We start from the raw sequence: 27,348 nt of genomic DNA on the forward strand, positions 1-27,348 counted from the left end.
ACTGTGCCAAAGCTCAAGCCCAAATGTCCTTCACGTCACGTCAAATTCTCCCCATCTTTCAAACAGGCTCCTCTGTGCCTCACTTGTTGGCTCCCCAATACCTCCTGGTTTGCACTTAGTCTGTGAACTTCTCATCTGATAAGATCCAGCTCCAATGCCCCCCAAACCATCTTCCAGCACATTGAAGGTACCTGTTTGTTTGCAGCATTTGCCAGATTGAGAGCTCCCCTGAGGCAGTCGGCTGGGAGGCCCAAATCCCAGCTCAACCACAGTTCCCCAACTTGAGCCCTTAGCACAGGGCTCAGCCAACCACGCATGTTCAGGAGCAAGACGGAGGATGACAGCTAGCTTGATTTCCTACAAAGCTTAGATTAGAGAAGAAATCCACCCCCACGCCTTCATGACGCTCATTGTACTAACTGGGGAATAGTACCAACTTTCTAGGAAGGAGAATGCACTGGGGGCAGGGGCCTGAGCCCTTAACCAGAGAGCAGGAAAGAAATGGAATCCCATCGCGTTCTGGATGTAAGTGCCAGCACTTCTACTTGCATTAACTTTATTTATTACACAAATAAGACATTTACAAAGCACAACATGAAAGGTATGTAACAAAACAGACATTGGTTTTACAAAAAAGTGCTTACAATTTTTTTCCATGTGTGTGTTTTCCCCTTTTGTTTTGTATTTAAATAAATAGTCTTGATGGCCTGTACATTCCCAGGCTGCTCTAACAGGTTAGTGGAGACATGTCTGAACTGCAACATGCTATGACCACATGATCCACGCAAGGAACAGACCCTGGCAGGAGGCTCAAGGCAAAATAGGTACTGGGTGACCCTGGGCAGGGCTCAACTGACCACCAACTACATGGTTGCACTTGGGACCTCAGGAGCAAAAACCAAAGGAAAGATCAGAGTTCTCCAAGGCCAGGGATCGAGCCCAAGCCACTCCTGTCAACATCAGCCCCTGGCACAGGGCTGGGGACGCCTTATTCACTGGATGAGTTCTGAACTGAGCTGTACTGACCATATCTTCAGTGGTGCCTTCTCTCTGCCCTGAGTCAGCAGGAACCATCTTCAGAAGAGAAAGCGGGAAGGTTTTCTTCTTGGGCTACACACATCTCTCACCTTTCTCCAGGTCCCAAAGCAAGAATGGCATATAGGCTTTCATTTTAAGTGCCAACTTCAAGCATGTGGATTCTGCAACCTTCTCCAGACTCAGTAAAATGGAGAGTGCTGTCATTGACTAGCAATGTCTGCCGTGGGTAAAAACAGGGACAGCCGATATGCATGTGCCATGGACTTGCTTTCCCTGTCCTAGAGCCTCCTTCCGCAAGCAACATATCAGGTTAACCAGAGCAGACAGGAGGACTTGGGCTAAAACATGCCTACTAGCAGCCTCTAGTGGGAAATGTATCAGGACACCAAGTACTTATAAAACTACGGGATAAACTCACTCGGGACAAATGGGCATCCCCTGAAAACATAAATCATGGACTTGTGTAGCCCAAGCCCTTTTGTTTGGGGTGGAAGAGCTGCAGCAGGACAGGGTGGATGTCAGCACGGCTGTGTCTAGCCTCCGTTCTCACAAGCGGTGGGAGAGCCCAGAGGTACCACGTGGAATCCTGGGCTTGGCATGCTCACCTAGGCAGGGGCACCCTCTCTTACTCAGAGTTACCATGCTGACTGCCATTTCCCTGGGCTCTGTTCCCCAGCCCTCTATAAACGGTCCTCCCAAAAAAGACATGACCCAAGCACCCCTACCAGGAGTCAACAAGTGACCGACAAGGGCCCCCAATTGTAACCTGCCCAAACATTCGGAAATGTCATCACGCAGATCCAACACCATCTCTGCTATGTCGCCTGTATACATGCTGGATAAGTAGGTGGGAGGAGGGTCTCGCACACACACCCCGAGTTGTCTCTTTCCTCTCACAGCGCAATGTGCCACATGCTTCTCCTTGAACTCCAAACCAATGGGGGTCTTTGTCCCCCCAACCCCCCTCCCCAGCTCCCTGCCTGCTGGTCTAGGCAGGCCTCCATCTCTGCCCTACTGGGCCTCTCAGGGTTGGTCAGTGTCTCTTCTCTTTCTGAATTAACTTGACATAACCAGACAGATGGAAATGATAAAATTAGAACACAGCTTCCCTTTGGGGACACCCCACAGACACTGTAGAGTTTTCCAGACAAAAGCAACAGAGTGGATAACATTGGGGGTTGTCGGCTATTCAGAATTCGGAGACGGTTCCAAGGAAGTAGTGAGTAAAGGCCAACATGGGAGGAAAGAAAACCTGTCAATTAAAAGGCTGTTGGCGTTGCACAATTCAATTCGGCCTTTTGCTATTGTAATCAGCCTAAGCTGAAGACGAGTCCTGTCTAAATGGAAAAGACTGACTGTTGTTTTCACCCTGATTCCAAATTTCAGGGAGCTCTGCCTTCCAAGAGGCGGACCCCAAGGTGCTCCTGGCGGGTTCTGGTTCTCAGCAGGAGAGGGGATGGCCAGGCCCAGGGGCCCAGCTGGTGGCGGGCAGGATGGCGTTTGAGGGGTGGGTGGATCCCTGGCAGTGGCTCGGACACTGGATCTCAGCGGCTGAGGGGCAGCTGTGGGGTGCCCACGGACAGATACGGAAGTGCCGGCAGCGTCAGTACTGGAAAAGGATGACCTGCAGAAGGAAAGCGGGGAAGATGGCTGAGCCCGGAGCCCACTCAGCAGCCCCCAGAGGTCCTCACACGTACAGAGAATGTGGGTGGCTCAGGGTCCAGAGCTGGCTTCACATCCTAGCTCTGTCACTTGTTGTGAGCGTCTCACTTCACCTCTCTGAGCCTGTTTCCTCATCTGTGAAATGGGAACGACAAAACCTCTCTCAGAATGGGGAGGCTTCGGTGAGACACAAGAGCAGCAGCAAACGCTCACTGGCCACCGCACCCTGCGACCGGCACCGCATAAAGTGCCGGACAAGCATTATTTCACGGAAGCCTCGCCTCAACCCGAGGGTGCCCCACCATTACCTCCATTTTACAGGGGAGGGCACTGAGGCTCAGAGAGGTGAAAATCAGTGACCCCGCGCTCACACAGCCAGGGAGAGGTGAACCGAGCACTGCAGCCCAGGCCTGGGTCCAGAGCGATCTCTCTTCACTGTATCCCACAGCCTCTCCCTCTCCCAGGCCGCCACCACAGCAGTCATCGACGCTTCCTAGGCCCCAGGCGACGGGCCAAGAGCTTCATGGGCACTTTGTCTTCAGAAAGCCGAGCGGCAGGTCGGTGGCTCAGACACGCCAGGTGCCTGACACAACGTGGGTGATGAGGGACTGTCTGCCCCTGTCCTTCTCCCTCTTCCACCTAAAGTGCCTGGCTGACCTCTTATTGCCGTTAACACAGCCCGTTCCCTGAAGTTCTGGTCGATTCCTGGCTGTCTGGTCAACGGGATGTGCCTTTTCACAGTGAAATGTCAGGAGGAGGTTTCAAGTGGTCCAGGGACAACAAGTGGGTATGGCCACATGGCTGTTCCATTTTCTTATCAAGAATGTTACGTGCCCAGATCAGTTACCATGAGGAGGAGATGGAGGAAAGCAACGGTGATGGTCTCCATCAGAGTAACCGCCATCTATGGAGCACTTTCTATGTACCGGGCCCTCTGCTAGGCTCTTTACATACATTACTGTCTTTGCTCTCAGCCACAGGCTTGCGTGGGGGGACCTATTATTATCCCCATTTTGTGGATGCAGGAACTGAGGCTCCGAGAAGCTAATTGTGTTCCCAGGTCTCCGAGTGAGAAGGTAGCAGAGGCTGCCTAACTTGGCGCTTATACTGCATTGCCTAACCCACTCCCCTAACCTCGGGCAGTGCTCTCCTCCGGCCTCCTGGATGCCTGGCTTTGGGCTCTTAGTCAAAGAAGCTCTCTTGAGAAGGATGACTCTGGTAAGACCTTCCCCTCCGCGGGCCTCAGTCTCTATCCGATCCGTGACAGCTTGGCTCTGATGTTCTACAAGCCTTCCAAGCTCTGGAATTGTGGGGTCAGAGGCCATGACCAGGAAGAGATGTGGTTCTGGAAACTCACAGGTATGTGTGGCCAAATGATGTGATGGGAGCAGAGGGTGCTACCCCCAAATGCTCAGACACCATTCTCCTGACCAGGCCAGTGCTGGCCTTGATGAGTGGGTTCATGGGCCTGCCCCAGGGGGCTCTGGGTGTCCTCATAGCTAGGCTGGCTCAGGCCTGGAGGCACTTGGGAGAAAGCCCTGCACCGACTGACTACATACACCTACCAGGCCCGATGGGTTTGGCAAGATGTGGACAGAAAAGGTCCCCAGGAGCTGGCAGGAAGGTCAGGCACTGAGGGGCAGAAGGTCACGAGGGGGGAGACATTGTTCTGCAGAGCTGCTGGATGTGAAATTAGGGACGCAGCCCGGCAAGCGAGAACTCTAGCTAAGCAACCAAACCCAGGGGCCAGCAAACTTCTACAGCCCAAATTGCCAGACCCCAGCCTGTCTCATCCTTCAAGCTGAACCAGACATAACCACAAGCTTAGCTGAGCAACCAGAAGGCATGGGCTCAGCTCCAAGCTCTGAGCCCAGCCCTAAATACTTCCAAGACTCCCCCCGCCCTCCAGATAACGCCCAAGCCCCTCACCCAAAGGGCCAGGCCCTTCATTATGTGACCCGTCAGCTCCACCCACCGCCCTGCACCTCAGCCCCACTAAACACCCTCAAACCCAGGTTCCTCTGTGCCCCTGTCCCTAGCATGTTCTCCTCTCCCGAAGCTTCTCTCCTAGAGCTTTAACTCCCTCTTCTGGGTCCTCAAAAGCCATGTTCGCCCCTCACCTCAACTGCCCTGTCACCCTGGGGTGTAGTTGCCCAGCTCCTGCTCTAAGCCACACACGCCCTGAGGACAGGGACGCCCACGCCCACAGGCCTCTGACGTCCCTGTGCCATCTGATAGGATGAATGCTTTCTTGCAGGAGAAAGGCAGCTCCAAGGCAGACAGTCCTAGGATGCAGGCCAGCCCTGCCGTGCTCTCTGTGTGGCCTTGGGTGAGCTACTGCCTTCTGAGCCTCAGTGTCTGCAGGTGTGACACGGAGTCAACAGTAATTACCCTCCCCCAGGAGGCTGTGGAGGGTGAGGTCCGAGAAAGCACTTTGTAAACTGTAAAGTGCTGCACGAAAGGAAGTGGTTATTGAACTAGGTGGCCTTCCGAGTCCCACAGACTCACCGCATCCCTGTGTCACCTCTCTGAGCCTCTGTCCCCTTATCGTTACCATGAGGATGCCATCCTCATGCCCGTGAAGTGTTTGGGAAGTGTCACTCAGTAAAGTGCCTGCCGTGAACAGAGGAGCTGCTCAACAAACTGCAGCTCTTGCTGTGAGTATGGCAGTCCAGAGGGGCCGTTCCTGGGGCCTGCCTGCCCCCCACCAGGTGCTGCACGATTCTGCCTTGAGCACTACCAGTTACTGATAAACCTATCTGTCCAACTAGGTTGTCTGTGCCTCCTCAACCTATACCTTCCCCCATGCAGCCCAGCATTGAGCGTAGCACACAGTAGGTGCTCAATCAGGAGACAGAGTCAGAGGGGCTGTCCCAGAGGAGTGGTCCCCACCCCTGGCTGCCTGCCAGAATCACATGGGCTGGGTATAACACTCACAGGTCCCTAGGCCCCGCCCCAGACCTCCCCATCAGCTCTCTAGGGGTGAGGCTGGGGAATCTGCATCTTTACAGACTGCCCAGGTGGTTCTGAGAATCACACCAACACTGTGTTCTGCTGGACTCAAGGGCTCCTGGGGCCCCTTCCAGCTTGAAGGCCCCAGCGCTCTCTCCCTGGCGACCACACCTGCTGACTCCCGGGGTTTCCCCCACCTGTCTGAGGACCACTAAGTGATGTTTCCTACGCCCTGGGGCAAAGGCCATACTCCCCACCTGGCAGCCCAAGCTCCCTCCTCCACCCCTCACTGTTCTTCTGCCAAATCTGTGCCAGCACACAGCGCCACTCAGTGTCCCCTGCAGCCACCAGGGATCTCATGCCTTCCCTCAAAAACTGATTCAGCCTTCGGGCCTGGGCTCAGACCTTGCTTTCCTTCAGGAAGGCTTCCTTTCATCTCTCCTAATTACACCCCTGCCCTTCACTCCCCAGCTCCCTTGGCTCCCCCATCATAGTTTGATCTCACTGTGTTGTAACTGTTGGGAGGTGGCCTCCTCAAGGTCAGGGACCATGCTTTCCTCATCTCTGTGCTCCTGGCAACTGACTTGGGGCTCCTGGGTATAGTCAGTACATAGCAAATGTCAGCTGAATAAATGAATAAGTGAATGAATACACACACAGGTTTTCACTTAGTCTCTGTGACCGTAAGCTACCTGGGCCTCAACTTCCTCTTTTCTAAAAAGGCGGGGAGGTCTTAGAGCTGTGGCTTTTGGGCTAACTGGAAGATATCTTGGAGCTGAGAGGGAGGTAGGGGGCTGACTCCCTCTGCAGTTTCACCCAGATCAGCTCCATCCTCTTTCATCTGCGTTATGGGTTTTGGAAAAGATTCAACAAAGGGCCCTGGTGCTTAAAAACAAAGCTCACAAGCCACTGGATTAGCTGATTCCCAAGCACCTTTGTGGACATTCAGTCCTAAAGCTGGAGACAATCAGAGACCCAGATTCCACAAAGGAGGCCTTGCCAGCTGACCAAGGTCACTTGCTGACCTACTATCCCTGGGCCCCACCAGCTCAGGATATGCACTGCCAACAGACAGGAATAAAAAGAAGGAAGGAGGAAGAACCAGGGATGGTGGGAGGCAGGGTGCTGTGTGAAATGAGCCTTCTTTGGGACCACCAAGTAACTAAATTCACAAATCGAAAAAGAGGCCAGCCGTCAGTGGGGCTACTGCAAGGAGGCCTTTGGAGTGCCCATGCACATAGAACACACTGGCACCTGCTAGAGTGACTGCCTCGGAGGCACAGTGGGGGCCTGACTATGCTGGGCAGAGAGGCTCTGCTACAAGGCGGTATGGTGCCTGCTCGGCGACGAAGAATGATGCCCAATACCCAGCCCCAGCAGGATGGCTCTGACCCATCAGACCCAACCTGGCTCCATTTACCTTCTCACCCCGGTTGGAGAGCGGCCCATCCATATCGGCTTTGAGGTGGACGGGGGGTGCGGTGTAAGGCAGCCGGCAGTGCACCTGCCCGCACTGTACCTGACCTGTGGATGAGAGGATGCTTGGAGCCCATACCCAGGCTCCGTGCAGGATCCCACCTGCCCTGTGCTCCATAGGCTGGAGCCCTGGGACCAGTTTCTCCTCTGCTACTTACCAGTCAGCTGACCCTGGGCAAAATTTCAATAAGGTCGTTTGCAATGGTCTATGTGAAAGTCTTTACAGAGTGCTATATACTATGGTAACTGTCCAGCTCACTGATAAACAAACACTCATAAATGAATATGTATTGAACACCTTCTACATGCAAGCACGCTCTCTCGGACCACCCTATTTACAAATGCAACCTAACACCAACGCTCACCTCCGCCCTCCCTGTCTTCTTTCCCAGCATTATTTTATCTCCTTAGTACTTAACCATCATCTGACTTACTATATATTTTTATTTTTTATTTGATATTATCTGTCTTTGCCAACTAGAACACAAGCTCTAATGAGGGCAAGGATTTTTGTCTGTTTTCTAGATTCTAGATCTTTGTTAATTTCCAGTACAGTGATACCTCAGTTTTCCAATGTAATCCATTCCGGAAGACCGTTCGAGTTCTGAGACGTTGGAAAATAGCCGACAGCTAGGCCTCAGGATCTTGGACTCAGCGGAAGCCATGTGACATGTTCGACTTCCGAGGCATGTTTGAAAACCGAAGCATTTACTTCTGGGTTTACGGTGTTCATAAACCAAAATGTTTGTCAATGGAGACGTTTGAAAACCGAGGCACCACTATACCTAGACTAAGGCATGGCATCTAGTAGGTACTCTTTAAATATTTGTTGAATGAATCTCCGTACCCTATTCTAACATCTAAAACTGTGGGAGAAAGTCCATTCTTGCGTCTGACCCAAATCTCTCACGTTTCCATCTCTTTATCACCACAGTAGAGAAGAAGTCCACGGTCTCTCTCCCCAGCACTTCAGCAGTTTTGGTAACAGGAGAAAGAGCCCTCCATAGAGACTTACAGTTGACATGCAACTTGGAACTAGTCATGTGCCTTTCTGAGCCACCGTTCCCTCTCTACAGAATAAAGTGGTTGTATAAGATTGGGGATCCTTAATCTGGGGTGTCCTAGGAGTCCACGAACAGCCTGAGATGACATGGAAAACTATGCATGTATGTGCATTTTTCTGGGTTCTGGTTCCAAAGCTTTTTATCAGATTCCAAGCTCTAAGGCTCCAGGAAACTCAGGATCCTGTGAATTTAGTTAACTGCAAAGCAAACTGCTAAGGGGACCTTCAGCCATACAAGAGGCAGAAGGTCCAAACACCCTTGACGCCTCCTGCCCGAGCTGGATTCCACCTCAAGGTGAAAAGGAAAGAGCACCTCAGTCCCTTCTCTAGGCATCAAAGACAGATCTAGGCTCAGTCAACAAAGTATATAGGCAGATTCCTGGCATGACTCTGGAGGCCATGGTCCCCCTCCCAAGAGGGTCACTTAGACCCATTCCCAACTCCACAGTAGAATGCTAGCTGGTAGCCCAGACTCGTACCTACAGAGCCCCTGGTCCTTGTTGCCTTTAACAGATAAACTAGATATTCAACGGGCTCTGTGCAGCAAATAAATCATTGTTTAGAAAAGAAAGGGAGAGAAACTCCCTCCCACTGAGCAGATGGTTCAAAAATGGAACAGGACAAAGAGACATAGTTTCCAACTGGCAGCCTGGTGCAGCAGGCAGGACTCTGCACCCCTAGCTCTGCCAGCCAAACCACCATCACCGTCAAAAGAGCAGCTAATAGTTATCCAGCACTTACTAAATGCTGAAGACGTTAAGTCCATGGTCTCATTTCATGCTCACAATACTGCTTTGAGAAAGGTATTTTTCTTGTCCTTGTTTTTACAGATGAGGAAACTGGTATTCAGGGAAGCTGAGAAGCTTGCCCGATGTCACACAGCTAGGAAGTGGCAGGGATGGGATTTTAAGCCTGATAGTCTGATACAAAAGCCCACACTCAAGTCTTTAAGCTCCCACTAACTTACTGCGGACCCTTGGTGGTTTCATCTGTATCATGGGATAGCTATCTCTGATGTTTAGAAATACGGTTAAGGGCACATGGCAGAGGCGAAGTAAATAGCAATGTCTGTCTGACATCCCTTCTCTCTCTTCCTTTTAATTGAAGCCAGAGAAGGGAGGATCTGAGTTTATGAATATATTGTACTGACTTCTATTTTTCTGCTCATGGCCCGCTTTGAGGAAACAACCAGTGAAAACCTCAAAGGGAAAGAAAATTTGTGATAAGCACCTGATCAATAGCAGATTCACTGTATGTTCATTCCCCAGAAATGCACACGGCTACTCCCTCTCTCTTCCAGGTTCCTGCTCAAAGGTCACTATGCCATGACCAACCACTATCTCCCCACAGTGCTCAGTCCCCACTGACATGCCTCCCCTCCCTCCTGTATTAATTATCCCTCCACCCACCTCCCACTCTGGAGTGATCCCCAGGAGCACAGGGCTTTATTTAGTCTATTGTCTTCTATGTAGTATCCCAGTGCCTAGAATACAGAAGGCCCTCAAAAGATACTTACTGAATAGGGAGTGGGTTCTCACAACCCTGTGAGGTAGGCGATTAATGTCCCAGGTTACAAATAAGGAAACTGAAGTTCAAGGAAATTGGGTGATTTGCCCATAGCCTCACAGCCCTGGGTATTCCCACCACACTGGCCTTCTTCTGGGATCCTAAATACAGTGGTACCTCGGTTTTCAATGTCCGTTGATGAACATTTCGGATTACGAAGGCCATAAATTTTATGGATCTATGGTATCATTAGATAGTAAAATTCATGCTAAATTTGCAGTTTTAGGGGTTGATTTTAAAGGTCTGGAACGGATTAATCCATTTTGCATTACTTTCTATGGGGAAACTGTGCCTCGGTTTTCCAACGTTTCAGAACTCACTGTCTTCCGGAACGGATTATGTTCGACAACTGAGGTACCACTGTACACCCACTGCCATCAGGCTCCCTCGGGCAGGCTGTTGGCCTGCCTACATTAGGTTCCTCTACCCCCCTGCACACCTATTTCTCTCCACTCCTGGTGTCTCGCTCACCCTACCTATGCTTCCAGCCTCAGCTTGCTGAGAGGCGGCACCTCAAACTCCCACCCAGCACCTTTCCTCTAGGAACCATCAGAACCGAAACCACGTATTCATCTACTTGGTTATTGTTCGGCGTTGTGTCTCCCACCATAAGGCAAGCTCCACCAGAGTAGGGACTTCACCCATCTTGCTCCCTCCCTAGTCCTTGGGCCCTGGCACACAGTGGGTGCTTGGAAACTACTTTTTGGAAGGCTGGAGGGAGAGCTTGCTTTTACTGGAGCAGAGCCAGGGAATTTAACCCTTCGTCCCAATCCTTAGGCCCAATGATTGCGGAGTCCACATCTTCACCCACCAGGCTCGGAAAGGCCTCCCCACACCTTCGCCGCCCGCGCGCACTCCTTTGAGCCCCTCTCTCCCGCAGGCAGAGCGGACTGGGTGTCACGGTCACTTACTCTCAATGTAGCCGTGCAGAGTGACCATGCGCGCCCGTTCGGGGCTGCTGAACGGGGAGTAGTGGATGTCTTCGGACAGGGCGGAAGGGAGGCGGGACTGAGGCGCCCCGGAGGGCGGCACAGGATGCTGCGGTGTGTGCTTTTTATGACGCGCCCGGCAGTTTTGAAACCACACCTGGAACGACAGCCTCAGCAGCTTCAGCTTCGCAGAAAAGGGTCGGACGCGCAGCCGAGGGGCTCCAGGCGGGACTGACTCGCTGCCTCCAGAGGAACGCGGCCACGTGCCCCCGAGACCTTGGCTCCGCAACCCGGCCAAGCGCTCGAGGACCCACCCCCAGGCCCTAGGCCCCGCCTCAGACCCGAAGGTCCCTCCCTTTCCCGTCCCCACCTGGATGACCCTACGACTGAGGCCGGTCATGTCCGCAAGCTTCTGCAGCGTCTGCGCGTCGGGGTTGTTGTCCTGCGCGAACTGCGCCTGCATAACCTGGGGAGCGCGGGGGGCGGTGAGGCACAAGTACGCGGAGGTCTCAAAGGCCCTGGCCCAATCAGAGGCTCCAGCCTGGAGGACACGCCCCAGACAGCTACAGCCCCGCCTCGCCTCCCACGGAACCGGGTGGGGCGGGGCCAGAAGGCCTTCTCAGCCCCGCCCACACCAACGCCCCTCCCACACCCGACCACTCGCGCCCTGCCTGGTTACCTGCAACTGCTCCGCGGTGAACGATGTCCGCGCTCGCTTGGCCGGCTTAGGCTGGCTGTCCTGCTCCGAGGGCACTGCCCCCTCCAGCGTGAGGCCGTTCCCTGGGGGCGACAGAAGTGGCTGATCACGCGTCCCCATCTCTTCTAGTGGCAGCCTGGAAAGGACGGGGGTGGGGGGAGCTGGTCCCTGGAAGGGTCAGGAGCGGAATTGGCTGGGAGCGGGGACCCCAGGGTCCTAGTCCCTGAGCTCAGTCTTTGGGAAAGGGGCTTTCATTTCTGGGCATCCCCTTAGGACCAGACGCTTCTCATTCGGTGTACCATTCATGTCTCACAGCCCTGATGACGGGTGACTTTATCCTCACTTTAAAGTTGTGGAAACTGAGGCTCAGAGAGAAGTCCCTGCCGGATCTTTCACTAGTATTCTGACAGCTGGCTGACTCAAGCCCCCCAAAAAAACACAAAACAAACAAAAAACAAAACAAAAATAAACAAAACCTGGGCTCCCTCTTACCTAATCTGGGAAAACCAAAGATTGGTGGAGATACGGAGCAAGCAGGTTACAGAATTATGGTCCTAATTTTGTAAAAACTGATGAAAGCAAAAAGGTTGGAAGGTGTTAGCGGTGGTTCCTCCAAAGAGAGCGATTATGGAGACTCTACTTTCAATATTTATGTAACTTTGGAGGTTTTTATAACAATCATATGTTATCTTACTTCTCTAAGGTTTAATTTTGTTAACTGACATACAAGTTAGTTATTCTCTTCCCACTTACTTACTTTTACAATCACACTAAATATACTCCCATTTTATTTTGAATACCTCATTTTTCTGAATGCAAAGGTAATATGTGCTCCTTATCAAAAACTCAGAAAATTCAGGTAAGCACAAAGAAGAAAATTAAAATCACTAGCAATTTCACCACTGTTTAAAATTTATTATATTCTTTTAAATTAGAAAAACACTGTGTCGAGGGGGAAAAAAACAAAAACACTCTAACATACATACATAGAAAAAAATCTGGGAACATACACACTAAAATACAATGGGTGGTGGCATTTGCAGTGATCTTTGTTTTCTCCTTTTTGCTTAACCATCTTTGCTAAATTTTCTATGATGGACGCGTGTGTGTGAATGTTTCAGTTTAAAAAGTAAAACAGTAGCCAAAACTGAGGGCTGATCAGTAAAGGAGATCCAGGCCCCAACCCATCAAGCTTCCCCACATAGTAGAAGTCTGGGGTGAGGCCTGTCTGGGAGAGCAAGAGCATTACTGGCAAGGCTGTGACTAGGGGTTATTCTGGTTGGTTCACGTGTGGAAAGAGCCTGGGGTCACTGACGGGCCATGGTGGGGGGAACCTCTGACTCCTGAGATTCCATGCCAGCTCTACTGCTGACCTGCCCACCCCCACTGCAGGTAACTTCATAGCACCCCATCTTCACTTGCTCCTCACCTAAGCCCACTCAGCATCAATCCTGGCAGGAGAAAATGATGGCCCTGATGTGGCCATGGCCAGGAACACTCTGGGAATCCCTAACCATTCCCCAGGCTGGAAACCGAGGCAGGGTGGTCCATGCCCCTCTCCAGAAGCAGTAGGGATGGGATAGATACTTTGTGGTATTAATATCTCCTAGGAGATCAGACAGGACAAGGATGAGTGTGTACCCTTTATTTCAATGGGAAAATGAAACTTAAGAGTCAGCCACATCCAAACAGCTTCCTCTGCTTGATGAGGTCTGCTTCAGGGGCCCTGGAGCTTGAGAATGGGGTGGTATAGAATGGTGGTGAAGAGCCGGGGCTTTGGAGTCAGGCAGACTTACTACTATGTAACCTTTGGTAAGTCACACACTGTAGATAACCTCTGCCTGTTTCCTCATCTGTAAAATGGGGATTCGCAGCTACTTGCTAGGGTTGTTGTATGGATTACATCAAATAATCCACATTACAGAGAAGTGAGCAGCTTCCACAGATCCAGATAGGGGGATTAAGAAAAGGGTCCCCTACCTCTGCCCACAGCCGAGCCTCTGATCCCCCTTTCCAACCCCAACCCACCTGTGACAGCCCCCACAATCTCTAGACGACCTGGACACTGTCCCTGGACTTACGTGTCTTGGGGAGTCACAGTATCAGAGCTAGAAGAGATTTAGGGATGTTTGTAGTCCACCATGCATCTTGCACAGATGGGGAGACTGAGGCCCAGAGAGGAAAGGAAACTTCATATGTCAGCAATAGCACGCCAGAAGCAAAACTGGAGCTTCGGTCTCCAGACTCAAAGGCCTTTCTCCTTACAGTCCAGGATGAACCCCACTCCCAAGCCTCTAGCTCGGAGCTGCTGGTGCTGGTTGGGTTTGGGAGAATAGAGTCTGTCATCTCTCCAGGACAGCTGGAGGGGATGAGCCGTCCAGCCAACCAGAGCTGTCCAAACAGAAAAGTGGGCCACCCCATTATGAGCATCACCTCTAGGGTTCACCTAGTGCCTCCTGGCTTTACAACACATCTGCTCATCTGCCTTTGAGAAAGTGTCCTATCATTAGCCCCATTTTACAGATAAGGAAACAGAGTCACAGGGAAAGGCACTGACTTCCAACTCCCAAGCAAATGGGGGAGCCAGAAGCTGGCTCCATGCGCAGCCTCCAGGTGATAAAGCAAGCACCTGACCCTAGAGGAGTGTGGGCAGTTCCTGTGGTGCTGGGGTGGGGTAAGGCTGGGGGCAGAGGTGTAGCGGATGCTGGGTGGGCGGGTTGGGTACCGTTCTCCGCGGCCCTCTTGAGGTTCTCGATCATGGTGTCGTAGTGGATGCGGCACAGCACCTTCTCCTCGACCAAGCCAAACTCCTCGCCCGTGGACAGCTGGCGCTTGCAGGAGAAGCAGGCAAAGCAGGCCAGATGGTAGGCGTTGCCACGCGCCCGCCGCACCCAGTCGCTGGCATAGATCTGTCGGCCACACCGTGCGCACTTGGTCCCAAATCGGCTGCGGGACACCGGGGCAGGGAAGGGGATGGCGAGGCTCAGACAGGCCACCCCTCCTCCCTCCAAATCCCAGTGGCCAGCCCGCACCCAGGCTCCAGGCCTCAGGGCCTTCACTCCTCACGAATTGCCCTCTACGTGGCTCCACCCTACCCTCAACCCTCTGGAGACGAGTCCCACTTAGAAGGAGAGCTGGTGGATGGATTTTATTGTCTTCTTGTTGCTTTTCTGAGTTTTCCAAATTTCTATAATGGTCACATTTGTATATAACATTAATCTGTCCATCAAAATATTTCATTAAGTGTTAGGGAAATATAATAGTAGTAATAATAGGCAAATCTTTGAGCACTTACCATGTGCCCAGGAAGATTCTAAGTGTTTTATGTTGATTACCCCCAATTAATCTTCATTTTGCAGACGAGGAAAATGGGGACCAGAGAGTTAAGTAACTTGTACAAGGTCACACATCTTGCAAGGACAGGGACCTGAGATGAATAAACTGTGCCCCCACGATAGAGAAGCTCAGGGTTTCTTGGAAGGATAGACAGATATGCACTTACTGGCTTGATGGCCCTGAGCAAACTGCTTAACCCCCGAGTTGTCATGTTCCTTGCTCTGAGCCGAACTAGATGACAATAGCAACGACTACTACTATTTGTCAGTGCTCTGCAGTCTATTAAGTAACCACCTAGTCCCAGAGTCTGGAGCCCGGACATTCCAACAGTAAATGTTAAAAAGACACAAAAGCCCGGATCAAATGCCCTCTCCCCCTTAAGCCTTCCTTGGTGCTGCCTCTTTCCCTCCTCCCTCCCGCTTTGTAGAGTGGCTTTTCGGGTGTGGCTGCCTCCACCACCGGACTGGGAGCCTTCCAGGAAGCAACAGAGTGTGTCCCTGTCCCAGAAGTCAGCCCAAGGCCAGACCACTGAGCACCAGGGAAGGTTTGTGCTTTAGTGGACCCTGTCCCAACCCTCTGAGCCTCAGTTTCCTCTGGCGCACACTCTATTTCAGGAAATGGTGCCACGACTCATCCAGACGCTCAGGCTTAGACACCTAAATCGTACACTCCTCCCCTTCCTTGACCCCACATCCAACCAATCGTGAAGCTCTGTTGGTTCCTTTTTAAGTATGCCTGGGACCCGTCTTCTCTCCACTGCCACTGCCGAGCTCCTAGGCCAGGCTCCCATCATGCACCCCTCTCTGCCAGTCTCAGCCCTGGTCTTCTCGCTGTTTCTAGGACCATCCCTCGCAATCCATCCTCCACAGAGCAGGCGCAGTGAAGGTTCCAGAATGCGCACTGAATCCTGTCCTGCCCTGCTTCAAATCTGGTCCAAGATCCTGGAGTTTACAAAGCCCAAAAGACCAACTCTTCTCAGGCTCGTCTCGTCCCTAACGTTCCTTCAGATCCTTCACCCCACACCCAACCAAGCACGAGTCCAGTCAGGCACAATGGAAGATCTGTCCCCGTCTTTACGGCCACCTCTGAAGCACTTTCCCGCCCCCCCCCGCCCCCAGCCGGCCTTCCCACAGGTTGTTCTCTCCCCACACGCCCTCACCCTCCTGGAAGAGTGCCACAACTCCCAGCACGACCCTTTAGGCACTGATCACACTGCTTTGCAGAAGTCGGGTTCCTCGGCCCTCCCATCCACCCCTGGCACCCCTGGGAGAGGAGCAAGAAGATTTGCTTCTGTGTCCACAGGACCGGCACACTTCCACCCAGGAGGATTCAGAAATGCCTGTGTGTGGAGGAACCAGACCAGCAAACCAACTCTGGTTACAGCGTCGCCTGCCTTGGCAAATGCAAGCAACTGCCAGTTGAATAAATGGTCTTGGATTGAACTCACTGCGGGAGCGCGGAGGCCTCGGCCAGCCCGGCTCCTGACATAATTCCAACGTCACTGTCTCGGACCAGAAGCTGTTCGCTCAGGCCGTGCTTCGCGCCTTTGCCGGGTCAAATGCTCCCTAAACGGAGGCGGTTCCCGACGTCGGAAACTCGGCTTCCCCTGGGGAGAGCCCAGCATGTGGTCTCTGTTCCCAACCCCTCTCAGTAAATGGGAGAGGAAACCGCTTTGCCCACCCCAGTGTACTCCCTCCGTGGGCCGATCCCAGATTTCGCTGCGGGTCTGGTAGAGTCCAGACTGGGGGCACTTTCTGGCCTCCTAGAGGAGGGAGCAGCCAGCTGTGTGCTGAGCCCTTGCTGCGGTCTCGGGTCCAGAGATACAATTCCTTCCCTCGGCTTCGCCGCAACCACGAGAGGTGTGGACACTGGCACCCACTTTGCATACGTGGAATCGGAGGTTCAGAGTGGGCAACTGACTTGCCCAATACAACAAAGCGAGCGGGTTCCGGGCTGAGGTCCGCGCGGAGGTGCTAAAAGGACCTAGAGCCTGCGGAGGCAGCCGGACGGGAGGTGAGAAGAGCTGGATCCCGACTGTATGAACAGGAAAGGAGCCTGGTCTGACCACGTCGAGTCCCCACTCGTGGTCGCGGGTCCTGGAAACTCCGGTGCGCAGGGCCGGGGGCCCGGCGGTTTCCGGAAGTGCGATCCCAGGGAGCGGGGGAAGCCGGGGAAGGGAAGGTCCGGCCCTCAGAGGCCGGACGAGAGCTGCTGCGTCTCCCAGCTGTGGTCTCTGTGCGCCGCCGCGAGCGCGCCGCGTCACAGTGTGCGATCCCGGGTCCTCCTCGCGCTTGACTGTGCAGGATTCCTCGTCTTCTGCCAGGGACGCATCCAAGATACCCCGCGCACCCTGACCTTACAGTTCCACGAGTCCGCGACGCCCGAGAGTGTTACGCGCCTACGGTGGCAGCGCACAGTGCCCCCATCCATCCCCTTGATCCCAGGCGTGCGCCGCGAACGATCTCTCAGCAACTTTCTCTAACAACCCCGCCGTGTCACCCCAAATGCCAGGAGCGCTAGGGAGCACCCCAGTGCTACGATCTCGCCGCGCTCGCTGTAGCTTGGCTTGGTCAACCAAATCATCCTCGCGCTGGGTCCTTGGGTGGGGATTGGGGAGCTCATGACGCAGTTTTGGATGCGTTGCGAACCACTCCTGCAGCCTGTTCCCCACCCAGGGCAGGGGTCAGTGGCACAAACAGGGGGTACGAGGAGGCTTACGGATCCAGGCTGTGACAAACCGACAGACTCCTTCCCAGGCGGGCTGTGAGGCCCGAGCTGCCGGATTCCGGAAGCAGCGAAATTGGCGGCGGAGACAACGAAACTTCAAGAAAGGGGTGTTCGAGAGCTGTGAAGGGAGCGCCAAAGGGATTAGGGGGCATAGCTACCGCCCCCGCCCCCAGCCTTGTGCGCTCCCCTCCCCGGGTCCTGGCGCGCGCCTGGGAGCAAAGGACAGAGACTCTTTGGGGATGGAGAGGTGTCCGACAGATGCTGTGCATTTTAGCAACTGCTGAAAGGAGTAGAGTGGGCATCACGCACCTCCTGGCCCTCTCTCCCCCGAGTGGGAGCAGTGGGAGCTGGGTGCTCGTGGTTGTGCGGAGGGAGCTGAACGCCCTCGACGAAGTCAGGCTCACCCTCCCGGCCTACTTTCCGTGGATAGCGAGTAGCCGCTCAGTAATAATTGGTTGGATGAACGATCCTTAACGAAAGAGCCCATCGGAGTTTCACTATGACCCCGTCCCGCATTATTAAGCTACCCTTTTTATGCACGAGGACACCGAAGCTCAGAGCGGGAAGTCCAACGTTAGTTACGAAGTTAGTGAACCAGGGTGCGGAAACAAACCCGAGCTCAATTATTTTACCTTTAGGATGCTCCCTTGATGGCCTTCGAGTCTATGAGGCCAAACAAGGGGGATTGGAAGTGGAGCCCTGCCTATCCCCTTTTCTCCGTTTCTTCTAGGCAAACTCTTAGGAGAAGAAGCCGTAAAAAAAACAAACAACAACAACAACAAAAAACAGAACCAGCAATTAAGAGGTTAAAACGTCCCGCGCCTCGGAGGTCCCGGCCCGAGGCCCCTCCCCCGAACTCCTCTCTCCGCTCCCCCAACATCTGTCCCCCAACAGCTGGCGGCCACTGGGCCGCTCTCTGCCACGGTGGGGGGCCGCTTCCCAGCTCTGAGCCTCCCCGGGGACCCTCGCTCTGAGGGGAGGAGGTGGGGTTCTCCCGCCGGAGCCAGGGGTGTAAGCTTGGGCTCTAAGCAGAAAGCTCTAGAAGGCTGGGGGCTTGCCCTAAGTCACGTGGGCCAAGTAGGGGACAGGAACACCAAGCAGAGGCCCCTTGGCCCAGCCCAAGGCACTCTCTGAAGTCCATTCTATAAACACCAGCAGCTGTACTTAACCCTTTACTCCCCTCTCTCATGGTCAGGAGGCCAGCGGGCCAGGGACCACGGTGACCTGATCTTGGCAAAGTCAATCCAGTCAGGGTCTCTGAGGAGGTCACTCCTGCCCCAGTGCTCCCAGAAGCCACCCAGGAAGAGTCACACATCAGAGCACACAGCGGGTGCTCCCTGTGTGAAGCCAACCAAACTGGGCAGGGAATCTTAGGGCCAGCAGACAGGGGTCTTTGCCATTCCACAGGCCCCGCCTAGTAGAGAGGGGCTGCTGACATATCTCATCTATAGAGGAAGCATATTGATGCAAGGATGGTGAAGTCAGGGAGGATGGTGGAGTCAGGTAGCCATGGGGCTTATCCAGGCTCTGCCACTTATTAACTGTGTGACCTCACGTCTCAAGGCCTCAGTTTCCCCTCCTATAATATGGGGATTATGAAAGTATCATAATCACTGGGTGGGCCTGAGGATTCAGTATGATAAAGCATGTAAAGGGTTAACACGGTTCCTGGCTTGGAGATGAGCTCCATCCATTCTGAGACCAGCGTCCTCATCCCTGCTCAGCCTCTCTACACTCTCTCACCCTGTGACCCTGGGCTCTTCACTTGCCACTCTCCCAGGATATCAGTCTCCCCATCTATACAATGGACATGATGCTTCCAGGAGGCTGAGGGAACCAGGAGGGCACTGCAGATCAATCCATGCCCCATTTGGGGGGCAGCAGATACAGGTCTGTGGATAGGAAGAAGCTGTCTGGGGTTGTGAGTATTGAGGCCAGTGGAGCTATGAATGTTCCCGAAAGGAACACTATTTCCTCCCAGGACTTTTCTTTAATTCTTGGAAGAAAATGGGGAGAAAAATGGTCTTAAAAAAAAAAAAAGTGAAGAAGTTAAAAGCAATATCATATTTCCCTGGTGGTATTTTTTTTTTTTTTCTGCTAGGACTCAGGGAGTGAGGGGAGGTGGGAATCTGGTTGAACCCACAAGGGCTGGTGAAGTCCCTGTTTGGAGGGAGAGTTGGAGAAACTGGGGCAGAGAGGTCCAGTGACCTGTGTGCCAAGGGCAAACAGCCAGTGGAAAACCAGTCCCTCCCAATAATGCAAATGAGCCAGGGGCAGCATTGGATCTGGACTACCCCCATAATCCAGCCTCCCTCCCTGGTGAACTTGGGTGCCTTTCTAACTTCTAACTTCCAGCTCTGCCAAAGGTGACAGACTGAAGGAGGTGTCCAGGAGGGGCAAGGTGGGGGATGAAACCCAGCAGAAACCCTTCAACTGGGGAATAAGACCCCAGGGCCCCCTCCATGGGGTCTTGGCCACTTTCTCCCTCCCTCCATCCTGTTGAGAGACTTCGGCCTCTCCTGGGCAGAGTGCTCTGTCCATATCCCACCAGATCCTTGACCCTGGAATTCAGGAAACAGAGGGCTAGAGAATCTCAGAGCACAGCCCCTCCCTGAGCCCCAGCTCTTGAGAGGGGCAATCTGCCTCCCACGCCACCATTCATGCTCTCTCCAGGAAGACCTCCCTTACAACCACCACCGGGAGTTCAGGCTGCTGCTCAGAGCAGACAATAGTCCCTGCCTGGCGCTCTGCCGGCTTTTCCTTTCCCTTTTTGTGGGTTTTATTATTTTTGTTACAGGTGGGGCTACCAGGGATGGGTTATGCCTGCAGGGAGACCTGGCTGGAGGAGAAATGATCAGAAGAGCCACAATTCTTCCCTCCTCCTTGGGAATGTGAGCTTTTATTCCCTCCATTTTCTTAACCAAAAATCTGTTTTAGTTTTGCTTTGGGGGCTCTTGTCACTGGAAAAGGATTAGCGCTCAGATCCTGCAGCCCAGAAATGGCCCAGCCCCATCTCTCCAGGCAGGCCCTGCTCCTCAAACTGCTTGAGGAAATACCATGAGGGGATTGTGCCATGGTGACCATCGGGGCACCCACAGGACCTGCCTTTTAGGGAGCCTCTACTGAGCCTTCCTGTCTTCACCCCCTCCTTCGTAGTTCAGAGAGACAACCCTGGGAGTAGGACACTAAGGGCAGAGAGAAGCAGTGATTTGTCCAAGGTCACACAGTGACTTGGTGTCGGCCTGATGGAGCTGTACCTCCACCCTTCACCCCAGTGCAGTCGGGAGGAGGATTCCGAGCCAGTGAAGGCATTGGACAGTGGGTCGGGATCTGAGTTTTGAGTAATCCTTGTAGGTCTAGTAAGCACAGCATCCAAGGAGGCTCAGTCCAGCTTAGGCATGAACTGGGCTGGAGAAGCAGCAAGGAAATGTGGGCCAGTGGTTCACAGGGCTGTCAGGTCTGTTCTCACCATGAGCGCCAAGACAGCAGTCCAGCCCAGCCTTACTCTGTAGGAGGAGGCTGAGATGTCATCCTGCTGGGTTCCCTAGGAGCCCTGTCCCTGGCCAGCTGATGAGCCCAAGGAACCCTCAAATGACAGCTGGCTTGTTTGTTTGTATGTTTGTTTTACCAACTGGAGTCAGGCCTAGAGCAGGGAGGTGGCTAGACAGGGATTCTAACCTCCATTTTCTGCCCTGGCCAGCCAATAGTCAGGTGGGACAGTGGGGGGAGACATCATACTCGGATTACACACGAAATAATGATATTCCTGCTGTGGCATACACACACACAGCAGTCCTCAGCGACAAATCCACATTTACATCACTCTTGAGCCCTCAGTGCTTGGGTTAAAGCCTTAAGCAGGAATGTCCCCCTCAGAGGAAGAGGGGGTATGTTGAGGAATGACAGGATTTCAGAATTCACACCCTCTTACCTCTGGATCCCTGTCCATATGTAACATTGTCCTGACCTCCTTGCACACACACACACACACACACACACACACTCAAAGTCCCAGCATTCGCACAGAGACACACGCTCTCCATACTCACACATGCTTGTCATAAGGGGACACAAACGTTATCTAGCCACACACCCCTGCCCCTGCTCAGTGATGTAGCCCCTCAGCGCCACTGCACAGATCCCGACAAGACAGACAGACAGACAGACACTCCTTGCACACTGAGGCCGCTTCCATGCACACCCTGGCTGCACACACTTTCACACCCAGACACAAAAGAAGAGTCCACTTCTTGAACTATGCTTCACATGGTTTCCCCAACTCACATCCTACCAAAGTGCTGCCAACTTCCCCCTAGATTCAAGGTCAGCTTCTTCCAAGTTTCAGTGGGCTGCGGGAGGTGGGTGGGTGGCCATTGCCTTCTACCACATCCCCTGACTCTCAGGGGACGATTTCTGGGGTGGAGGGGGAGAGAGGTCTTCCCAGGAAAACTGAAGCCATGGCCTCTCCTGAGACAAGGATGGAGAGGATGTCGGTGGGTAGGTGGTGGGGGGGGGTATAGGGGAGTAGCATTGTCTACTTCCTGAGACCCTTGGGAATAGGCATTCCAGGAATCAATCCCACTTCACTCTCTTTGGACTCCGTAGTCCCCGTGGCCCTGCATCAGGCCTGGTTCAGGTTTCCCGGAGGATCAGGCAGGCGGCCTTTACGCCCCTGACCTGGCAGTGACCTTGCCCCCATGACCAGGTCAGTCCAAAGCCGCATGGTTAGGAGTGAGGCGAGCACAAGCGGTGGAGATGCGGCGGTGCGGAGGGAGGATGAGCCTTGCTCCGGTGGACAGCTGCCGGGACGTGGCACTGCGCCGCAGAGAACGCAGCCCAGGTAATCCATCCCTGGTCCCTGGCTGCGGGGCCCCACTTTCCCCTTTCGTGTCCCTGCGGCCCAAAGTCAGAGCCTACACCCGCGCCAGGCTGAAGCCGGGTCCGAAAGATGGAGTTGGGACTGGAACAGGCGTCTGGGACCCAGGCAGGACCCCAGACTGAAAATGCGACATTAGATCGACGCCGGGGTCTGAGTTGAGGCGGAGCAGGAGACCGAGGTTGGGGCTTGGGACGAGGAGCTTGAGCATGGGATCGGATCTGAGGCCAATGCGTGGCTAGTGCTCGAGGCCCAACCAGCCCTGAATCCAGAGCGGAGCAGGGGTCAGAGCCGGGAAAAGAGTCTGGAGTCCGGGTCAGAGTCAGGCCCGGAAGAGACGCCTGCACGGCTGGAGTTGGAGTAGGGTTGGAACCCAGACCCTGAGCGCACTGGAGATGCAGCCAGATCGCGTCTGGGATCCAAACGGGTCCCAGCCAGAGCCAGGGACATCAGAGCTCGACCGAAGCACTGGAGATCGGAACTGGAGCCTGAGACTCAGGCAGGACCCGAGACGGAGCCAGAGACGCGACCAAAACAGAGTGGGCCGCAGGAACCAGAGACAGATCTCGGGCCCAGGCTCGTGCCGGCTCCAGTGCACGGCCTGGAGCTCCTCGTTTGTGGCACTGAGAGCAGTGGGCTGGGCCCGCCAGCGTACCCAGAGTGTACTCGGGACGCGGGGGCTCCGGAGCCAGACACCATGCGCCGCAAAGCCGACCTCGGCGCGCGGGTGGGTGGGGGGCCTGCTGCGGTGACACTGCTGTCCCAGCGGACGAAGCCTACCTGAAGTAGTCCATCTTGCAGAAGATTTCCTTATTCTTGATGTAGCAGCTGTTCTGCTGCCTCAGCGACGTGCGACACACGGAACATTCGAGGCACCGCACGTGCCAGATGAGGTTGTTGACCTGGGGATGGGGGCGGGGGGAGTAGGGGTGGCTCAGCGCTGGCCTCTTTTCACGCTGGTCCCCAGCCTCCCCGGCTCCATTTGCAGACAGAGACGCTGGAGCTCTGACGGTTCATGTGGTTTCCCCACTTTTCTTCTGTAACACCGAGGCTCAAGGAGGTAGAAATAAACCCTTCCCCTTTTTCATACCGGACCCCGGGGGCGCAGAGAGATACTAATACTTGCCCAAAGCCGCGCAACCAGGCTGCAGCTGAGCCAGGATTCGAAATTAAGCGGACCTGGTGCCGGCATTGTTTCCCTGCAGCCCTCTGGGCTGCAACTCACATCCCACCAGCACATACGCAATACCCTGCCCCCCGGGGTCTCACCTTGAGCAGATACCGATCCAGGATCTCGAGGCCGCAGCTGGAGCAGATGTTCTTGCCGGCGGACGGCACGGAGGAGGCAGCAGAGGGCGGTGAGCAGACAGATGGCGTGCTGGGCGTGCAAGGGGAGGCCCGACCCTCGTCCTTGTCCAGAGCGCCTGCCAGGGTCTCGGCGTCCGACTGAGCCTGCAGGGACAGCCGAGCGCTTAGCTGAGCGCTGAGCCCCGGACCCAGCGCACCAACTGACAACGAAATCCCCACGAGACGCCAGGCCATGGACTAGAGGACAGGAATAGAAGGGCCTATTGGAGACGAAGGGACGGCTCCAACTTTTAACACTCGCGTCCCGGATGCCGGGAATGGTCAAAGCCCACATTCTCCGCCGGAAAATCGAGGCTCAGAGAGGGTCGGCGCCCTCCGGGAGTCCCCCAGCGCCTGGGCCTAGGTTCGGGGCCGAAAGCCGGGCCAGGTCCTCAGGGCCGGACCACAGACCGAAGGCAGGGCCGAACGAACTCACCATGGCGGGCGGCGCGGTCCCTTCAAGGCAGCGGGTAGTCGCTTTGCAGCCGGACCCTGGCTGGGCCATTACCTGGGGGAGGGGGGAGGGAACGCAGGCGGCGGCGGCTGCAGAACTGGCTCTGCGCAGCCCGAGCCCAGCGCCTCCCTGCGCCTGTTATATAAACCGGCGCGGAACAATGAATCCTAACTTTGTAGTGGGCATTTAAAGCCCTTCCCCACAAAAGCGGTGTCTCTCTAATGAAGCAATTTGAATTTGGATTGGATTTTTTCCCTCTCTCTCCCCCTCTCCCTGCACTTAACCCGTGGCTCTTGAAGTAATCGCTTAGTTCCCTTGCAATCCAAGCCTCCGAGGGGGAAAAAAAACACGCGCACACACACAAACTACCTGCAATTAGAAATTGTCGTGAATGCCCAAGATAAGAGGTAGCCAGAGTGTCAATTCCAACTGTCAATCAGTGAGATCCATCAGGCCGCCCAAAGAATTGCAAATTTGATTTTTTAATGGTAGTAATTAAAAATCGAATTTTTTCTCCCTCCATCCCCCCTCCTCACTCCCTTCTCCTCCTTTCGACACAAAATGCAAAAAGGAGAAAAGAGAGAAAGAAAGAAAATAAAAAGGAGATGGGGGAGGTGTTTGAGGAAAATAAAAAGCGGAGCGCTGGGAGCATCAGCCTTTCGGCCCCGCGCGCGCAGCGAAATTGACGCGGCGATATTGACAGGGATTCAGGAGCCTTTCGAGGGCCACTCGGAGGGAAACCAGGAGCAAAATGGGGGCGAGACCCGGGTCGAAACGGGGCCCAAAAGAAAACAGAGGCGTTCAGGAGGAGGAACAGGCACCCTCCAGCCCTTCGGCGCGCCGGGCACGGACCCGCGCCGGGATCCTCGGCGTTGTCTCCGCACAACCTCCGGCACACGAGCGCTATCAGCGCCCATTCAGACGGACAATACCCGCCTCGCCTCCTCTTGATTCGCCTAAGTCTTTGCTAAATCGCTTTTTGAGAAATTCCTCCAACATTTGCATAATGTGTTCCCACTTTCCGCGACCCCCCCCCCCCGCGTTCGCGCGCGCTCTCACACTCACAGGCGCACCCCCTTCACTCCTGCTCCCCCCAGCCGGGCCCGGCTGAGTCCCGGCCCCTGCCCGACCCTGGCCGGGGCCGCTCAGCCGCTCGCTCGCACGCTCACCTGGTCCGCGGCGGGGCCGCCCTCGGCCGGCAGCCGGCAGCCCTCGGGCAGCGCCGGGGCGGCATTCTCGTGCTTCCAGTACATGGGCCAGGGAGCCGCGGGCTCGGCGGGAGCGCGGCGCGGAGAGCCGCGCCAAGGGGGGCCACCGCCGCAGTGGGAACACAGGCTGAAGCAGGAGCAGCAGGAGAGCGGAGGCGCCCGCGCTGCCGCCCCGGGCCCGGCCCCAGCCCCCGCCCCCGGCCCGCGCACAGCCCCGGCCTCCCTGGCTGCCGCCGCCGCCGCCTCGCAAGAAGGTCCCGACAAACTTGGAGAGGCCCCCGCCCCCTCCTCCTCCTCCTCCGTCTCCGGCTGCTCGTAGTCCTCCTCCTCCTCGCCCTCCTCCTCTTCCTTCTCCTCTCCTCCCTCCTTCTGCCCCCCCTCCAGCTGCGGTGGCGGCCGCCCTGCCGCTGGAGCCCCGCTCGGTTCAAGATGAGTCATGCGTGACCAATCCCCTCCCCGCCAAGGGAGAGCGAGACACACACAGCGAGGCAGCGACCCAGAGACACACACACAGTCATATAGACACACAGAAACTCAGAGCTGCTGACAGAAAGACTGAGACACGCTGACATACAAAGGAACCGGCAGGCACGCAGCTCTCACCCTGCCCCTCCCTCAAGGGGCACCCACAGCCCTCAGCCACAGCCCCACTCACGGGTACAAAAGGGACCCATGATCAAACACCATCGGCCTGAGATGGATTCCTATAGTCACACATGGTGATCTGTTGACGCACTCCCACGTCTGGTCCATTTGTATACATGCTGAGGCAAATGATCGCCCGTCCATATCATTTACAGAGCACAGGCATCCCGGGGTACCCTCACACACCTGCACAGACACCTCTGCTGCATAACAGCCAGAGAGTGCACCAGCTCCTAACCACTGACGGCGATTGGGCTGAGGTGGGGTGGGCTGGGGTGGTGTTCCCCTCAATTCTCCTGGGAGGGGTTGCCTGGGATATCCTCCTTCCCTTTAGGATGTGCTGAGCTATCTCACCTTCTCGAGGGTTCTACTGATAGTGAGAGAGGTGGGGAAGGCAGGGAGGCCCAGGTATATAGATAGGAGACACAGTCCCCAAACACAGACACAAAGCTCTCAAACTCAAAGACAGAGCCTTCCACACACGAACACCCTACAACACACACACGTGGACACACAACCTCAGCCCCTTCTCCACAAACAAACTGAGCCTCGGGAGACACATCCTCTTCTAAAAACAAATATGCACACTCAGACTTAGACCCAGCCCAGTAGACACGACATGCCACCTCCATGCCATCACACATACCATTACCTCCTAATTGCCCTCATTTACAAATGCAAACACCCCACACAAGTGTTCTTACACTTGTACACACATCCATACTCAGAGTACTGACCCCCCCCCAAGGCTCTAAACCCAGTGCTCCAAACTCCCGTCCTCTACTCAGACACCCACAGATATGTACACACATCCCCACAGGTGGCAAAATCACCATTTCTAGTCAGAAACAGCATCCACAGACACAGGGATCCCAGTAGTCAATCTCAGTCATGCACACACACAGGCACGTCCGCACAGACACAGGCAGACAAGGGTGTCTGCACACCAACATCCCCCAAAGATACAAATGTCTGTTCTTTTACCAACACCAAAGTACATAGAAATGGCCCCAGCCCCAGCGAATGCCCACCCCCTTCATTCCAGTCATTTATTGCTCTCAGACATAGAAATTCAGAGTGAAAGTTTCTCTCTGAATCCTAATCTTTTATACTAAGAGCACAGTTGCAATGTGAGAGATGGTGAGGTGTATACATCTACACACGCATGTGCACACACATACATATGCACCGTCAAACATCCACATGACCACAGACAAACAACCTCTTTCCCCTTAAACATCTCTTTTGCACATAATAAACCCAGCGACTGCTCCTGGGTACTTTAATCCATAACAGGCTTAGCGTTTTACAATCATGACTTTGTTTTCTTTTCCCAATAACTTCATGAAGTAGTGTCTCATAAATGTACCCA

The 27,348-nt window shown here is 54.4% G+C and overlaps 1 protein-coding gene across 4 annotated transcripts; it reads right to left on the minus strand.

The window, feature by feature from the left end:
- Positions 1-517: 517 nt before the first annotated feature.
- LHX6 (LIM homeobox 6) lies at positions 518-25,645 on the minus strand. Of its 4 annotated transcripts, XM_019731237.2 has the most exons (10): positions 25,293-25,641; positions 24,106-24,177; positions 23,592-23,774; positions 23,103-23,224; positions 14,109-14,329; positions 11,366-11,466; positions 11,057-11,152; positions 10,669-10,843; positions 7,073-7,176; positions 518-2,662 (listed from the first exon to the last, which is right to left on the minus strand). In XM_019731237.2, the coding sequence occupies exons 1-10, from the start codon at positions 25,374-25,376 to the stop codon at positions 2,642-2,644; spliced, it is 1,179 nt and encodes a 392-aa protein (XP_019586796.2). In that variant the 5' UTR covers positions 25,377-25,641; the 3' UTR covers positions 518-2,641. The 4 variants fall into 4 exon arrangements, with proteins under 4 accessions (XP_019586796.2, XP_019586797.2, XP_019586798.2 ...); XM_019731238.2 differs by lacking the exon at positions 7,073-7,176 and having other exon boundaries at positions 25,293-25,645; XM_019731239.2 differs by lacking the exon at positions 24,106-24,177 and having other exon boundaries at positions 25,293-25,642.
- Positions 25,646-27,348: the final 1,703 nt, after the last annotated feature.

This window comes from Rhinolophus sinicus, linkage group LG04 (assembly GCF_036562045.2).
Source record: "Rhinolophus sinicus isolate RSC01 linkage group LG04, ASM3656204v1, whole genome shotgun sequence".
Taxonomy (NCBI): Eukaryota; Metazoa; Chordata; class Mammalia; order Chiroptera; family Rhinolophidae; genus Rhinolophus; species Rhinolophus sinicus.

Bases quoted from the DNA above. Each gene is read 5' to 3' on its own strand.
- LHX6 (XM_019731237.2), bottom strand. From the start codon at position 25,376: ATGTACTGGAAGCACGAGAATGCCGCCCCGGCGCTGCCCGAGGGCTGC. The intron at 11,467-14,108 runs GTACCCAACCCG...TGTCGCCCCCAG, and splicing joins CAAGAGGGCCGCGGAGAACG to GGAACGGCCTCACGCTGGAG. The intron at 11,153-11,365 runs GTAACCAGGCAG...CGCGCTCCCCAG, and splicing joins TCACCGCGGAGCAGTTGCAG to GTTATGCAGGCGCAGTTCGC.